The sequence below is a fragment of the Argiope bruennichi genome, chromosome 2 (assembly GCF_947563725.1).
Source record: "Argiope bruennichi chromosome 2, qqArgBrue1.1, whole genome shotgun sequence".
Classification (NCBI taxonomy): domain Eukaryota; kingdom Metazoa; phylum Arthropoda; class Arachnida; order Araneae; family Araneidae; genus Argiope; species Argiope bruennichi.
Genome location: NC_079152.1, coordinates 23,793,421 through 23,810,786, shown reverse-complemented (window position 1 = coordinate 23,810,786; position 17,366 = coordinate 23,793,421). Strand labels below are relative to the sequence as shown.

Genomic DNA, 17,366 nt, shown 5'->3' with positions numbered 1-17,366 from the left:
AAATCCTAAAGAGAAAATATATTTATATTGCTTTCGACTTGCAGAGACAAGAAAAAACAAACAACAATAACAACGTAAAAAATACCGAAGAAACATTAGTCCGAAAACAACTAATCACGATTCGTTTTACCATCCATTTCCTGACTGTCTTTTATGCTTTATAACCGTATATGTTTGTTTTTTCCCCGTTTGATTTTTTAATAAAACTGCAACCTTATTTAAAAGTTTCGACTGAAAGTAATTGATATTACTTATTCAAGTCATTTTACGTAGTTTCATATTTTAATTTTGTATTTGGTGCAGCATAGTCGGCACTAGCTTTTGTGCCATAAAACGCCAAATTCCGTTGTACCATCTGCATCCCATTGCACTGAAATGCCGGAGAAAACATTAAAATTGTTTTTAATTTTTTTTGGAAGCTGGAGATCAAATTATTGCAGACTGGTTGTTAAAATTTCGTGTCATAATATTTCAAACATTTTTCAAAATAATTTCTACGGAGTTTTTGAAGCATGTTTACAAAAGCTACAACTTATTTTTCAAATCTGTTATTTATGGTTTGCAGCAAGGATTCGAATTTGCTATTAATGGCGTACTGAATTACTATCGCAGCTGGCATAACTTAGTTTCTGAATTTCTCGAAGAGGGAATTTGGAAAATTCTTCTAGCTCAACAATTGTAATACTGTTGCGGAAGATTTTTTTTTTTCCTTACCGGGTATTTAACATATACCGGGTATGCTATAGATTTTGCATTACGGGCTCTTTTGCAAGTGATACATTTCTCAGACCGTTTAAAAAGTCCAGTATGGCATTCTCCTCAAATTAAGAAAACCTTAATTTTGTTACAAATACCAGAAAGGTCAGTCAATGGGATTTTGTACATATTGTCGAGGCCGGTTCATGAAATTTTGAATATTTTGATTGATGATCTAATCTTTTACTGTATCACGGATAGTTGCTTAATTACAGTAATCAGAACATATTAATGAAGTTTTATTCAGTAGATTGTGCTTTAAGAATCCTCGCATTTTGATAACGCGAGCTATTTATTTCTTCTCAATTTCATCGGCTAACTCGCCCATGGACGTATTCGCACTTATGCCTGTAATAAGAAATCTAGGGAGAGTTTTTTCCATGTGATATTTGTGTTAATTTCTATGTCAAACTGTTTAAGGTTAACATAATGAATTTTTAGTAGTAAATATAATTTTTCCTTGCAGTACATATCTCATATTGTTAATATTACCATGCCTATTGACGGTTTGTTTTTTTAATGTCTGAACCAAAATAAAGATTGTGGTGGGTATGTGACTGTGATATTTTCTGGACTCTAGTCTTATTTGAAAGGGTTACGATAATTTCCTAATGTTGCATCTATCCGGAACGAATAACAGGTTCATTAACAGTCTTATTGCTTTTAAAGTAAATGTTATTCTAGAGATTCCTATGTTTATATGATTTGTTCTAATTATATTAAGACCATCTTCAACTCATAAAACAATAATTTTCGCATATGTTCGGACTGAATGGGAATTCAAAAATTGAAACAAAATGATTTAATAGATAAATCTTACCTCTCAAATGTTGAAAAATTGTAAAAGTAACAAAACGCACATGATGGGTAGAACGCAAAAGTCACAGAAGAAACAATTATCACAACTTCATATGCAAGCACAAGCCGAACTGACCATCTTTACTTCAAACGTGACGTCAGAGAATGACAACAACAAACCAAATGTCAGTAAATCATTTGAGATTTTGGACCATGAAAAGCTACTCGAAGTCCATTGGGGTCTAAGATCTAAGTGAAATGCGAGACATGAAATTCGCGAAATTAAGAATCAATGCTCAAATTTGGTTTTAGTGACTTCCAAATTAACTTTCTCTTTGGTGAATACCTTATTAGTACAAAATATTGTATGATACTCCGACGATGTTGTTCGAAGTTCTGAATGCCGACCAATGTTGGAAAGATGTGGTAAAAATGCTATTCGACATTTTGTGATAATAAGATAGTTTGAACTAATAATACTAAGTATTAATAGGGTACTTTTTATGCTAATAGGGCTTATTACTTTCTCTGCATCTCTGAACAAACCGAAACTTTCAATTACCCCCACCGGCTGATTTTCCGTTCTAATATGTGGCAACATGTTATAAACAACAACAATTCTGACTGTTGATCAGCGATTTTCCTTAGACACGTAGGTTATGAAATTTTCGACCGAAAACAAAATTCATTGGGGATAAATCGTAACGTTTAAGGAAGAAAAAACTGGTCTCATGAATGTGAAATTTTATTTATAACTTTATTTATATATATATATAATTCGTCAAACTTGTTTCAAAATTTGTAGTCAAAAACTGTAAACATGACTGATGTAGGAAATTTTTTCAATTCATTGCCTTTTTTTACTCGGTACTGGTTCGCATTGTCAATAGCTTTCCCATTATTCGGACGATTCGGTTTGTTACATCCATCGTATCTGGTATTAGAATGGACTGCATTCTTCCGAAAATTTCAAGTATGTTTTTCTTTCTCTCTCTCTCTCTCTATATATATATATATATATATATTAAATTTGAAAATATTTATTCCTTGTTCTTTTGTTTTACCATTGTAGGATAATAGTAAGCAATTATATTCATATATGTTGAAGCTTTAAATTTTAAAATTATTCATATTAGTTAGCAAAATGTGGAAAATAAAGATATGAATTAAAAAAAAATTTTTTTTTTTTTTCTTACCTTGAGAAGCATCACTTATTTTTCAGTATACATATCAAATGAACTATTAAATGTAAAGTAACATCTTGTTTTATATAAAGAAATATAATATAGTTGTAATATTTAAAAGTATATGTTTTTTCCATTGTCCAAAGATTATTTTCAGTTGCCTTTCATTGGTATTTCAAAAAACTAAGCCAGCAGGAGTGATCTTTCCAAAACTTTCTTGTATAATAAGGGTATTATTGCCCTCCACATAAAATAGTGGACCTTATGTAAGGCCACTAATACTTTGCTTGGAATTAACAAACAATATTTATGAATTTAGTATTTTTACGGAATCTTTATCGTGTTCTTCGATGGTTGTTTTTGGTGTTTAATCCGTAGCATTTAGCAGTAGTTATCTGAAAATCAAATTTGTATTTTAGATATGTTATGATACATAACTACAGTTTATAATCACAAAATCATATATTTAATTTCATACATTTAAGTCATTTTTTTTTATTTTTTTTTTAATGTGTTTACATGCTTGCAAAAGCACAGTCAAACAGGAAATCAACTCTCTTAACGGATTTGGTTCCAAATTTAAAAGGTATCTGTACTTTAGATGTTAAATCTGTGACCAAATTCGATCCATTTAGCATCCTGACATTTTGTAGTTGTCATTTTAATTTATATTCAGACAATCAGACTTTCCCCGAATGGATTTCGCACAAAATTTGACAAAACTTTTCAAATTTGGTGTAAAGTTCATTATACAAAATTTCGTCAGCTTAGCTTAAAGCGTTTCGAATTATGTTTGTCACAGACAGATGGACAAAATGGGTTTTAAGAAAGTGAAGAGATTTGAAATGTGGAGAGATGACTAAATCTGGAATTAGCACATTTTGATAATTGCAGCACTTTCTCTATACCGTTAATGTGAAAGAATAAAAAAATCAGATAACTGTTTACATTCATATTAGAAGCAATAATTTAAGCTCATTCATGTAGCAAAGCCATCGGCATTTTTTTATTGTCTCATTTTCAAGTTGGAGAAAAAAAGGGTTAATATGTGTTGTTGTTTTTTAATTTAAATTCATAGTTTGCATATGCAAAAATTCTAAATTTACTGCCTATTGATCTGTATTAAGTTATTTTCATTGTATGACTTTCATTTTATTATTCCTTAAAGTGATGTATATGATTAGATAATTTATTTTTGCATTTTAAATACAATAGAAAGGTAAAAAAGTTATATTAAGGATGATATAAGGATCAAAAATTAATGTTTATATTTTCATTCAGTTTATAAATTCTCGTTTAATTATAATTGCAGATAACATTCATTATTATAAAAAATGTTTTCATTATTCAATAAATGTTTTAATAAGAGGATTACTATTTTGAATTTATACAATTTATATGGAATTAATGATACTGTGTTACTTCAAAAATTATATATAACATAAAAAATTCTTTTTCTTTATATGCTTATAAAACTTGTAAATGCTATTAAAAATAATTGATCGAGATTATGTTTTGTAGTTAAAGAAAAGAATGCAGTTAGCTTATGGAAATAACTTTGCTAGTATTGCATTTAATAAATAATTGAAATATTGTGAAATAGTTTTCTTTTAAATCAATGGGGAAAATAGTACATTTTTTATATGTTTGTATGAAATTTTGAAATAATAATTGCAAAGTACTAATATATATATATATACTTTTTTTTTCAGATATGGAGACCTATTACAGCTGCTTTCTACTTTCCATTGGGTCCCAATACTGCATTTGCATATATGCTCAATCTTTATTTCTTATACAACTACTCTATAAAATTGGAAACTGGTTAGTAATTTATTTGTTCTGAATTTAAATTAGATAAAAATTATGACTGTCATATCTGTATTTCATTTAGCATCTTTATAATCTAATTTTCTTCTTGGTATTCAGTTACTGATCATTTATACTTAACATGTTAATCAAGATATAATTATTTTATTATAAAATTTATAAGAATGTGATCAATTTTAATATTCTTTAAATCAAGAAATTTTCTTTAAAAATGAAAAAAATTAAAATAAAATTCCTTCTGAGAATCTGTTTTATCTTTTTCTGAGACAAGGAAAAGTCTTTTTATGAAATTTTCTTGATTAATAAATAATACTGTGAAAACTAATTAATGTGACTTAAACCAATTGATCCTTACTCACTTATATTCTTTCTATTGATTAATGATGTTGCAATGAGGAATTGAAATAGTTATTATTCTCCATTTGTCAGTCTTATTGAGCTTTCTGATGACAAATATTATAATAATACATTTCTTCCCCTTTAAAATTATGAGGTAATAAAAAAAAGATGCTTGCCCTACCATATTTTATATTAACCACCAAGATTTGTACATCTCAACCACTGAAAAATAATGATAAATGAATCAAAACGGAAATCGAAATTCTGTTATGTCTAAAATAAGAATTTATCTTAGTCTTGAACTATAAAGATGAAAATTATTCTTTAAAAAAATTAATGTTTTTATTTCTTTTTCTGTTAGAAGTATGCATTATTAAATTTCTTTGTAGTAGGAATATTTTTTTAAGGTGACTATTTCTGTAAATGTCCATTTCTTGAATTATCATAAAATTAATATATCATAGCTTATTCATTTCTAAAAGAATTATATTAAAAATTATGTTTTATAAATATTATTGTTATAATAGTAATTGAACTACAATAAGAAAAAAATCCTATTACATCCAGGTAGTTATGATATTGAATATAAATATCTTTTCAGGTTTATTTGCTGGCAGACCTGCTGATTATTGTTTCTTGCTACTCTTCAATTGGCTGACACTTGTTGTATCTTTTTACTATCAGAATCATGCTATGAGATTCATTTTAGCATCATATTTAAATGTCATTGATAAATTTTAATATTTAAAAGTTTCACTGGAATTGTGCATTTTTTTTTTTTTAATTTATATCTAACACATTTTTCTTCTTAAAACTATAAATAAATTACTCATTTGGTGTTTCTGATATACTAATTTTGAATTTATCTAATCACTCATTTTGAATATTAGCTCATTTTAAGAGATATTTTCTTTAAAGATTAAGAGGGTTGTTTTTTTTTCCCCCTTCTGTAAGTTTTTTTTTTTTTTTTTTTTAAATTGATCTATGCTTTAGTTTATAAAAATTGTTTTAAATTAAAATGATTTTCATGTATAAGTGTGACTTAGTGAAAATGACAATTTTACTCTGCACCAGTTTCTCTTGATGTCTTCTGTCAAATTTTTAAAATTTTTCTTCTGTTAAATATTTCCAAAGATTGTGCTGCTATATTTTGTATATATAATACAAATACAGATGTATATTATTACATACAATATCCTTTATAATTATATTTCTAAGGATTCTTTTTATTTTTTCATAGTGCAAACATTTATTAAAGAAAAGTGTGAATCTTTATTGAAATTTCAATATACATTAGTTATAAATCAGCATAACTATCACTTTCTACTTATTACTTTTATTATTGTAGTTGATATTTGTATTTTTAAAATTTTAACTCTATTGATATAATTTTTTTTATATTGATATTTAAAAATATCGTTATTTATGCAAAGATTCTTAACATTTTTACAAGACTGCTGGATTGGCCTTAAATGTTTATGTGAGTCATATTTTGATTTCTATTTATTTGACTGCTTTCTGTTATGTTCTCTTTATTATTGCAGAAAATAATTTTCTAATTTTCATATTCAAACTTAAAGCTGAAATTCTTAGTTTTCATATGTAAAAAATGCTGCATATCTTAAAATTATACAAAGATGTTAAATTGCTGTTTTATTTCTCACTTATAAATGGAATATTGATATTGATGACTGTAGTGATTATGTTTTATAGTGAATAAATATTTTAAAATGTGTTTATTATTTTATCTTGGAAATTTTTTAATTTGTATTATTTTTTAATTATATTATTTTTTAAAGACTGCTCAAATCTAATAATTGCCAAAAATAAAATGCAATGTGGATCATGGCTTTTTGCTCAGCACTGTTAAACTGTACACAAGATTACCAATTGCAGTAAACTTAGTAACTCTTGCATTTTACCATGCTATACTTAGAACATTTCATGCACATTTTGGTTGTTTGCTGCCTTTTTTTATTGGTATTAATTCTTTTTTGAAAATATGAATAATCTAAAAAAAAATTCAGAATAAATCAGAATTTATGCCTTGTTGTCAAAGCTTAACTATGTAACAGGTAGCTATTTTATTTATGTGAAAGCCATGCACTTCAAGTTTTGAATGCATTTGTCACAAATGTGTGGTACGATTTATTTTTATTTATATATCTATTTATTTTTGTAGCATGATATGCATCAAATCTGTATTCATTTCTTGGCAAAATTTGCATCTGTTGATTTTTGACAATAGCAATTGTGGTCATATATATGCATGCAAATCTCTGATGGTAATAAAAACACATATATTTGATCTTCAGGAAACCCTAATAAAAAGAAGTCATATAGATTTCAGTTTGGGTATTATAATGACCCATATAACAGTAGTTTGTCGCTGTCAACTGAGCTACCAGTTCATTGCTTCATTTGAATAATTCTTATCTGAAAGAAGGAAAAAAAAATGTAATTATAATGGGTGTCCTGTTATTTTGATCTACTTTATCCAAAGTGAACTAGGATGATAGCAAAAAAGAATTTTCATTTGGACATAGCATCATCTAGTTATTTAAGAAAGAAGTGTATCTGTCAGAAACTATTCTAATAGAATGTTCGAATAGACTAACAGAATGTTAAGTCTGACTCGCCCTGTATATGTGGAAGATTTAATAATTTACTTTGAAATGAACATGAACATCAGAAATGTCAGTTTTGTAGTTTAGAGGGTGGAAACAATAGAATCACTTGTATTCTCTAGAAATATATATAAGGTTGTTGTTTTTAATTTTATAATTCTGCATGCTGTGTGTCATAACAGGCATCCCCCTCCTTTTAAATAATTGTTATTGTTTATAAAAGTTGTCTCTTTAATTTTTTAGCTTCTTATGGAACCCCTGATTCTTAGTGTTCTGTATATTTGGTGCCAAATAAATAAAGATCAAATAGTCAACTTTTGGTTTGGAACTCAGATGAGAGTAAGTTATTATTCTTTTATATTTGTAATGCAGAAAAGTTGATTGCTTATTATTTTGTGTAAAAACGTCTCTTTTATAATAATAAAGGTTTAATGGAATGTTTAATGTATAAATTGCTATTGGAATTATTACTTACGTTTTTAAAATATTTTCTGATTCTAGTAATATTTTGTTGGATGATATTTCATTAAATGCTTAATTTGGAAAATTTTAAATCTTCTCTTGATAAATGTTATATTTTTATTTTGTCATCATTTACTTCATTTTAATATTGCTCATATATATTTTTTTCACTGTAAGTCTCAAGTTGAAACTTTCTTTTTTAGTTCTAAATTGTAAGTTAATTTGTGATATGAAGAAATTTTTATCATCAACAAAAAAAAAAAAAAAAAAAAATGTTCACATATGATGAGAAATTTTTAATCTGACAGAAATTAATGAATATATGTTTTTAAGGTAAAAGGACTAAGTTTTTAGACTCATTTTATACTCAGAGTATAGTTTAAGTGTTCTGAAAATATGGAACATAAAAAATTATAATTAATGAAAAATATTAATTTTCTGTATTTCATTTTTGCTTCACAATATGAAATCATTTTTTATTATTAATCATATATTTCTGATTAAAGAATGCATTTATCTTAAGTTGGCAAAACGTTTTATTACTATAGGCCATATATCTTCCTTGGGTTTTGTTTGGATTCAACTTTATTTTACGAGGAGGGTAAGTTTATTATACATTAAATTATTTTAATTTATTTTATAAATAAAATCTATGTTATTTAATAGCAAAAAAATATTTCTGTAAGATTTTTTTGATTAATACTAACTTGAAATCAAGGGGAAACTGTTTGATCTTTGTTACTTTTTTATACATTGTATATGAATTCCATAGTTTATAATCCAGTAATTTGTTTTGGGGGAGATTTTCTTGTAGTTTTTACGTTATTGTTTTAAGATAGAGTAATATGATACTTCTTGCTCATATCTGTCTATGCCACCAATTCTAAAGTTATAAATCACTTCAGTTATAGTTTTTCGTTTTCTATCACAGCATGAATTTAAGCAAATGAGGCATCAAGGAAAGAACTAAGCATATTTACTATCTTTTTATCTTTGCACTTCAGCACCGTTATCTTTCCACAATGGAATACAATGAACTCACCTTATTTTAATCTTAATTTGTAATCAAATCTTTCTTTTTACTCTATAATGCACTATGAATATCCTTTTCTCTTTGAATAAGAGTATAATAAATAGTTATATAGTTTCCTGTATTCAGAATTTGGTACAAAAGAAGTAATACTGAAGTTGTTTGCAAAATATGATGAGCACTTTGGTGACAAAGACATGCTCTTTACTATATACTTTGTAACCTGTTGAGGCTCCACATGCATAAATGACTTTGTTCAAAATCAAAATGCTTTAAAGGAATATACTGCTTTCATTATATTATAAAGTACTTTTATAAAGCATTTAGAAATTCAGCCATACAGAGCTGCTTTTCGATAAATAATATTTTCACTAGACTTTTAACCTTTTCTTTATTCTCAACCTTTTAAAAAAATGTTTAACTAAAACCTTTTTTAAATGTAAAAAATATATTTTTTTAAATTCTAAATAACATTGTAAAGTTCTGATTGCTTTGAGCAAAGATGTATTGGTGGATTAAAAGTTTCATTATTAATGAAACTTTTGAAGTTGAAGTGAAGATTTCTCATCCATGCGTAAAAATGATCATGTGACATAATCTTTGAAAATATTAGAGTAGATTCTTTTTTTTTTTTTTTTTTTTTTTTTGGCCAATTCCAATGAAAATCTGACTTTTTTTATTATCCCTTACAAGAAATAATATCACTTCATCAATATTTATTGGAAATCATAACTTATTTTTTTATGCATTTCTCAATGATTTTGAGTAGCATATTTAATTTCTTTTACTATCAAATTCTGAAAGTTTTTGTCAACCAGTTGCAAAAAAATGCTAATATTCATCATCTTCACATATATTTATTAGTACTTCAAGATCACCAATAAATGGAAATTTAGTTGGATTATAAGAAGTTTAGGTAAATCATATTAATTTGATTGTAATGAACAAGCATTCTGAATAACTGTCATCATTAGAATCTGGTTTCATTTCTAAACGACTGATTTCTTACAGATTTATACAATGTTTGTGCTTTCACTGTCTTCATTATCAAAACATCTTCCTTTTTATTCACAACACTCCCATGTCTTTTAGGGAACACAAAATATAAGTGGAAGCACAAGCAAATCCTTTTCACATAAAAAAGATTAATAATGCAAGGGAAATGAGATAGGAATAATTACAAAATTTTACATAAATTCATAGGCTATCTATTCCTATTATGCTATCTAGCTCAAAGCTAAACTTGAAATAATGTGTATTAAAAGTGTGTGTGTGTGTTTTATACCTTTAAGGAAAAAAGAATGGAACCTATACTATCATGGAAGCCTGTACGTGGAGAGTTAAAATAATTTTTTCTTTCTTGCATGAAAAAAACAAATCTTCAAATATGTACCTTGTAGAAATATAATAATATATCCAAAAACTCTCTAATTTTTCTGTAAAATTTATTAATACTTATTGTGAAATTTTAACGAAAGTACTTTGTTAAGTTATAGAATTTTGAGCAAGTTATTATATATGTAATAAAATTTTGTGTACTTTAATATATATTTATTGTCAGCTAGTACTATTAGGTTTGCTATAGTTGTAAAATAAAATAAATGAATAAAAATAATTTAACTTTTTTGTAATCAAATAATGATTGCTAATGTTTATTACTATAAAATTTTGTAATTTAACTAAAAATAAAATATTCGTGTTTTTTTTTTTTGTTTTTTTTTCCCCTCATCACATACAGTTTTTTTTTTTTTTTTTTTTTTTTTTTCGATTTTAGAGGATTCGAAGAACTTCTTGGAATACTAGTTGGGCATTTGTACTATTTCTTAACAATTACATATCCTCAAGAGCGTGGTGGTTCAGCCCTAATACAAACTCCTCAAATTCTGTAAGTAAAATAATGACATTTTTAAAAAGTATGTTCTTTTGCAGGAAAAGTGGAGATATATATACTAGTTATTTTATGTAATGCTTAAGTAATATAAATTCAATCACTTGAATGTAATTATTTCATCTTTTGCTACTATTATACACTAAACATTGCTTGGTTATTAGCAATTTACTTTGTAAATGTGATCTTTAGTTGGCTGTGTGTTGTGAATTCACAAAACATTAATATGAAACAATTGAAAGTGGCAGTATGCACAGTTTAAAAATGTAAAGTTTTTTTCCAATTATTTAAAGAATTAACAAGTATTAATTATTCATATGATAAAGAGTTTCAAAAATTGGCTTATTTCCATCTTCCTCAGAGAATCTCAGCTTTGCTTCCTTTAAAATTTTATTTGCAGTGTAATAATTTTATTCTTATTATTTATTTTTAGAGACCACACAAAAGTACTGAGATACTTTTTAAATAAAAATTATATTAGTATTCAGCACAAAATAATTAAGAATTATATGGTTCTATGTTCACTTACCTGCATTGATTCTGACATTGAAAAACAATCCATTTTAACAAAAGTTATGATTACTTTATTCTTATTGGATATTTTTAATGTGAACTTAATAAATAGCCACATTATTGAATAACATAATGATCTACATTCTGAGGTTATGAAAAGAATTTCATGAAGTTGAACTGATTTTTTGTTTAAATATTACACTTTATTTCTCAAAATGTTGATGCAAAAAAAAAAAAAAAAATTACATTTTGTCCTAGGCTTAATTTTTGTCATTTACATGAAATTCATTATCCATACCTGTTTAAATAATATCCAAGATATAATGATACACTATACATGTTGCCAGTTTGTGTTATCATGGGCTATACTGTCATGACTCATTACATTAATCTGAAATTTTTATGACATTAATTCATTTTTATTTTTTATTTTTTGCCATTAACATGCTGAGATACAATTTTTATTTCTTCTCTATAGGTATGATTACTTTCCAGGCTCAAACAGAGCTGCTGGAGTCGGAATTCCACCAGCTGCAAGGCAAAGACCGGCTGGCAGAGGAGGCCATTCTTGGGGACGAGGTCACACCCTTGGCGGGGATTAAATATTTATTATAAAAAAACATGGACTATTTTTTATCATTTAAGATGTAATTGTTTAAGTTTTGCTTGAATCAAATTTTTGTACATATTTAATTTTGTTTCACACCACTCACAATTACCTTCATATGTGGTTTTCGAGAGATCGTTTGGGACATCTGTCATGTTATAAGTTTTGAAGAACTTTTATTGCATGAAAATTACATTTCAATAAAAAAAAATAATAAGCAGAAATATCTGCACTAAACAGTACAGTTGTTCCTTTTTATGATAATATCTAAAAATATCCATCTGAACTCCTTCAATAGAAATATGTAAGTGAAAATTTTTTAGTATACTTTACAGTACATACATCATATGAAAGGGATTGAACTTTGTAGATGAAATTAGCAGTATATTTTAAGCTTAGTATGATGTTTGTCATACATCATACAATTTTTTATATGGCGAAAAAAAATGGAATAAAATAACTAAAAGAACAAAATTAATTTATACTAAGAAAATCCATGAAAAAAGAAAGTAAACAAATAAAATTATGCAATCCCGACGGTGAGAATTTATTGCAAAGATTATAACAAGGCAAAAGTTGAGAATCAACTAAAAAGATTTCAAACATTTTCAATAAACATTAAATCAAAGAAGTCATAAAATAATGTCTGATTAAAATTTTGGAATGTATACATATTTAGTTTCTTTATAGAAGTTTTATTTATAGTAGATTGTAGTTGATCAATTATTCTACATTTCAGAATCAGAAATTTGTTACAAAAAAGCATGACATCACAAGGGAAAAAAATGTTTATTTGGCTATATTTAATTCATACATCATAATTTGAAAAATAAGCAGGGAAAAAAAAATAATATATAAAGTATAAAATTTAAAGACATGTTCATATATTGATAATAATGCCAACTATTTTTTATGATCACTATTTAGCTGTCTGTTTATAAAATATTTTTTAAAGTTTTTACCAGTCATTGTGTATATATATACATGTATATTCCACATCTTCTCCTAAACAACTGAGCTGTCTTTAACCAAAATTTGCACATTTATTCTTCAGATAATAGAAACAGCACTGCAACTTTTGAAAGTTAATAAGTATTCAAATGATTGGAAATTAACCAATTTTTTTCTAGAATTTTGGAACAAACAATCTTAACAAGAAATATTTTAATACCATCTTAAAAGTCAAAATTTTACCATTTCAATGGTATAATATTTCTTACTTTTTTTAAAATTAAAACCCTGCTTACAAATGAACCAGATGTACATCAATGACAGCCGCCAATATTTTGTGAGAAATTAACCAATTAAATAAAAGAAATTATTATATCAATTTAATAATGGTGAAAATATTTCCTAAATTTCAAAAATTTATTTATTTATTTATTTTTTTACCTAACTTTCAACAATAGATTACATTGTTGTTCCAATTGAGGAGCATGTCACAGAGTCTTGAACTCAAGGTTCTTAATCTCTGGACATGACAGGTGATTACTTAGTAGTTGTACTTAAATAAATAGAGGGTGTTGCTACAAAGCTGAAACAGTTTTCATGGTTTAATCAAATATTTAACATTGTGATTTTTCTTCTGTTACTGAAAGCTGGGGAGGAAGATTTCAGTTTATCTGTATAGTTTACAAGACAAACTTTTAAAAAGTAAAATTATAATACTGTGAAATTTAGAAAATAGATGAACTGTACATTTGCTTTTTTAATAACTTTGTGATTTAATACAACTGACCTCCATTAGACAGGCTCAAGTACACAAATCTAATAATATAACGTTGCTTTATTTATCTCATTATTTGAGGAAATCAAGGACACGAAATTACATTTAAGTGATTTAATATAAATTAAACATAACCAATATTCTCGGCGAACCAGTTGACCGGCGAAGACTGTTAGTATTTGAATTAAGGTTAAGAATTTAACTACAATAATTATTTGTTATAATTAACTATTTGTAAGGTATTGGTATAATAAGATTCGTATGCCAAAACGACAATCGTCCAGTAATCCACTATCTATATATTTAAAATAATTGGTAAGTACATTTCTTTATCATCTAACTCTTTGTTTTGTTACGAAAATTTTTTGGGGGGCAGACAGATTTCCCCCAAATGGATTTCTCTCGAAATTCGATAGAAATCTAATTCGAGGTAGTCATGAGACTGACTACCTACAATATATATAAAGTTCAGTTTTAATTTATCACGTTCACAGGCAGACATAATTCCCAAAACATGTTTTTCACACTCAGAAAGATCTGAAAATAGATTTGAGTTGTTTTTTTCCCGTATATAAAAATGTGAAGAAAAAATTAAAAGATAATCCCGTTAACAAAGACATATTTCAATTATTTTGCTTCTTTAATTTACAAAAATTTAAATGAAAATTGAATTAATTGCAAATAATAATCCTATAGTATGAACCCATTTGGGAATTAAAAAGTTTCGAGTAAAATAAATATTCAGGTCTTATAAATATGCAACATATTATCTCTGGTAATAATAAATATGAATGTGTATATGCCTATTTGTGGTTGTTTTGATAGTCTATAGAGTGAAATGTGGAAAGAGACATATAATAAATTTTAGGTCGTCGTATCTTAAATTCATGTTTTTAAAATTATGTTGATATATAACAAAAAGGCATATCACCAATTAAGATTAGATAGATACTTACAAATGTTTAGTCACATCATACAATATGTAATTTTTCATTTATAAAGTGGAAGGTGTAAGAATGAATCAACTGTATTGTATTTTGAGTCATCTTTTGAAATCCACTTGTAGACGCATACATGTACAAAACAGGTAATAATTTTATGTTAGGTAACAGGTAGGATTATCTTATGTTACAATAAAATTTGTAATATAAAATAATCCTACTATTGTACGCATAATCCTTCTAATGAAAATATGTTTGACATGGTTGTGAATTCCAGTAATGAAATGAAATAATTTTTTTTAAAACCTTGGATACAAACTACAATCCGACAAAGTTTATTCCTTACACCATATACTGCGCTTGCCATTTTTCTAGATTTCTTTCATTCCGGTGACATTTTTAGTGCCATTTTCGATTTTTTTTTTTTTTTTTTCACAACTGATACAGATTGCAGCAAAATAGCCCCCCCCCCTCTAGTTTAGCAATCTCAGTCTCGTTTTTAGAATAAATCATACCTACATGGTTTTCTCGGAATTTCAAATTAAAAGCTGTTGTCAGTAACTCTAAAAATCGGATTATTTATAAATCGGAATATAAAAATACATCTTGAAGAGTAATTCCTCCTGTTCGATTTCCGATAAGAACATCGAATGTCGCAATTCAGTTATGTATTTAAGGCACATACACTTCCTTTTCTCTTTGTGAAGATCGAAATTTATTTTTCCTCACGTATGTCTTTTCAATTAGCTTGATTTTCAGCATTTCGGAAGAATTTAATTCATCTCTAAAATGAATGGTGATTCGGAATTTTCGTACATCTCGGGAATATCACATAACAGTAAAACCGTGAAATCGGCGATTTCGATTTCTTTTAATTTGCCTACACGGGTGACGAATTCGTTGACATGCTTGTTCATATTTTTAGAGTCAGTCGTTTTTGAAAACTAAAGATTGACTCAAGAGTGTTGATTTTCGAACTGGTCCTTTGATGCGTAAATATTTCGCAATTCAGTTCCAAAGTTCAGATGAAGTTTTGCAATGTTTGATTTGACTTAATTCTGAAGGATGAACTGATAGAATTAAGTCAATTTTCGATTTTCTGTTCGACGGATATTCAGTTCGCAAAGGTCGTTGCATTATCCGCAACCGCAATGAATTTTAGTTTCGGTTCAACTCCGATGAGAAAGTTCCAATGGTTGTTTTTGACCAAAATGACTTAGATTTGTAACTTCCAGCTATCATAGTTGTTTTTTATAAACATTCATAGCAAAATTATTTGTCATGGCTGTGCGTTGATAAATGCAGACTCGGCGACTAGTTCAACGGTTTCGATTTTTGCTTGTTCCAAGCAACTTCGTAGTTCAGTCGAAGGTCTCTGTTTCGTTTCTCGTTCAATGTAAGAAGCGGAAAATTGCCTGAGTCCATACTAATGAGGGAGAAATTAGCAGAGATGCAAATATCAGAAACAGCTTGAAGAAATCGTCGTTTATTTTTATATCACATGGTGGAAGCCAATTATAATGACACAGACAAGAAGACAATGAAAGTACATACAATGATATATATATATAAAAAAATTGCACACATGCAATATTTTGCCTAAATAACCCTAGAAAGTAAAGAAAGAAAGCGGCGGAATTGTCTTAACTATTACTTTATTTAAGTAATAACTATTTTACTTAAAAACAACATCCATTTGATAAATAAAACGGCATTTTTTTTCAGCCTAAAAGATATTTGTACGCAAAACACCGATGGATTAAATAGCAATAAAACATCAACATTAAGCAGATATTACCACTCCAGTATTACAATAGACCCACGCTTTGAAGTCGCATTATATAGCAAATCAAATTTGGAATCTACCAGTTTTCTGCTGGCATGGTAGCGAAAACCTGTGAACATTCTGTAGTTATCCGTGAAAAGTTAATAATTCTTCATAATTCAGGATTAATTTACCGAGATATACATAAAAAAAATAAATGCAAGCTTTTCTAGAGTTATTTACGTCATAAATGAGAGGGGGGGGAAAGACTAACACGACAGACAAATAAGCTACAAACTGGGCGTTGAAGAAAGCTAAATGCACAGCAAAGAAGGTCTATCATTAAGGAATCTACTAAAAACCCTCACTGTAAGTGCTCGTCATGTCGCTTCAACTTCAGGTACAACAGTTACACCGCAAACTATTAGAAATATCCTTTATGACGCTAATATTCAAGGAAGAACCCTTTAAAAAATGTATCAGTGAAACAAATAGGCTGAAAATACTTGATTTTGGAGAAGCTTATATTAGCAAACTATCAATTATGAAATATATATATATATTTCCGATGAAAGTAAGTTTAATATTTTTGGATCAGATGGAAATAAAATTGTATAGTGAAAGCCAAACACATTTCTTCAATTAAAAAAGAGACCAATTAAATCACAGAAAAAATTATGTAATGATTTGGGGATATATGTATTTGAATGGAGTAGGTAAAATGACATTTATTAAAGGTAATACGAATGCCAAAAATATATTAGTACATTGCAAGATCATTTACTAAAAGTACCTCAAAATTGGGATTTGCTATGGGGACAGAAAAGACAAAGCCCAAAATACACTCATGTCCAAAATTAAGGTCACAAAAATGTTTTTCAAAGTAATTCTAAAGGGCTA

General features: G+C 27.2%; 1 protein-coding gene across 1 annotated transcript; it reads left to right on the top strand.

Annotated features, from left to right (window-relative positions):
* The first annotated feature begins 2,168 nt into the window (after window positions 1–2,168).
* LOC129958493 (derlin-1-like) lies at window positions 2,169–12,276 on the top strand. The gene is made up of 8 exons (XM_056071010.1): window positions 2,169–2,527; window positions 4,451–4,562; window positions 5,509–5,573; window positions 6,361–6,387; window positions 7,778–7,873; window positions 8,545–8,597; window positions 10,801–10,911; window positions 11,906–12,276. Exons 1-8 carry the CDS (start codon window positions 2,375–2,377, stop codon window positions 12,027–12,029), a joined length of 741 nt encoding a protein of 246 aa, XP_055926985.1. The 5' UTR covers window positions 2,169–2,374; the 3' UTR covers window positions 12,030–12,276.
* Window positions 12,277–17,366: the final 5,090 nt, after the last annotated feature.

Bases quoted from the DNA above. Each gene is read 5' to 3' on its own strand.
- LOC129958493 (XM_056071010.1), top strand. From the start codon at position 2,375: ATGACTGATGTAGGAAATTTTTTCAATTCATTGCCTTTTTTTACTCGG. The intron at 4,563-5,508 runs GTTAGTAATTTA...ATATCTTTTCAG, and splicing joins CTCTATAAAATTGGAAACTG to GTTTATTTGCTGGCAGACCT. The intron at 5,574-6,360 runs GTATCTTTTTAC...CATTTTTACAAG, and splicing joins TCAATTGGCTGACACTTGTT to ACTGCTGGATTGGCCTTAAA.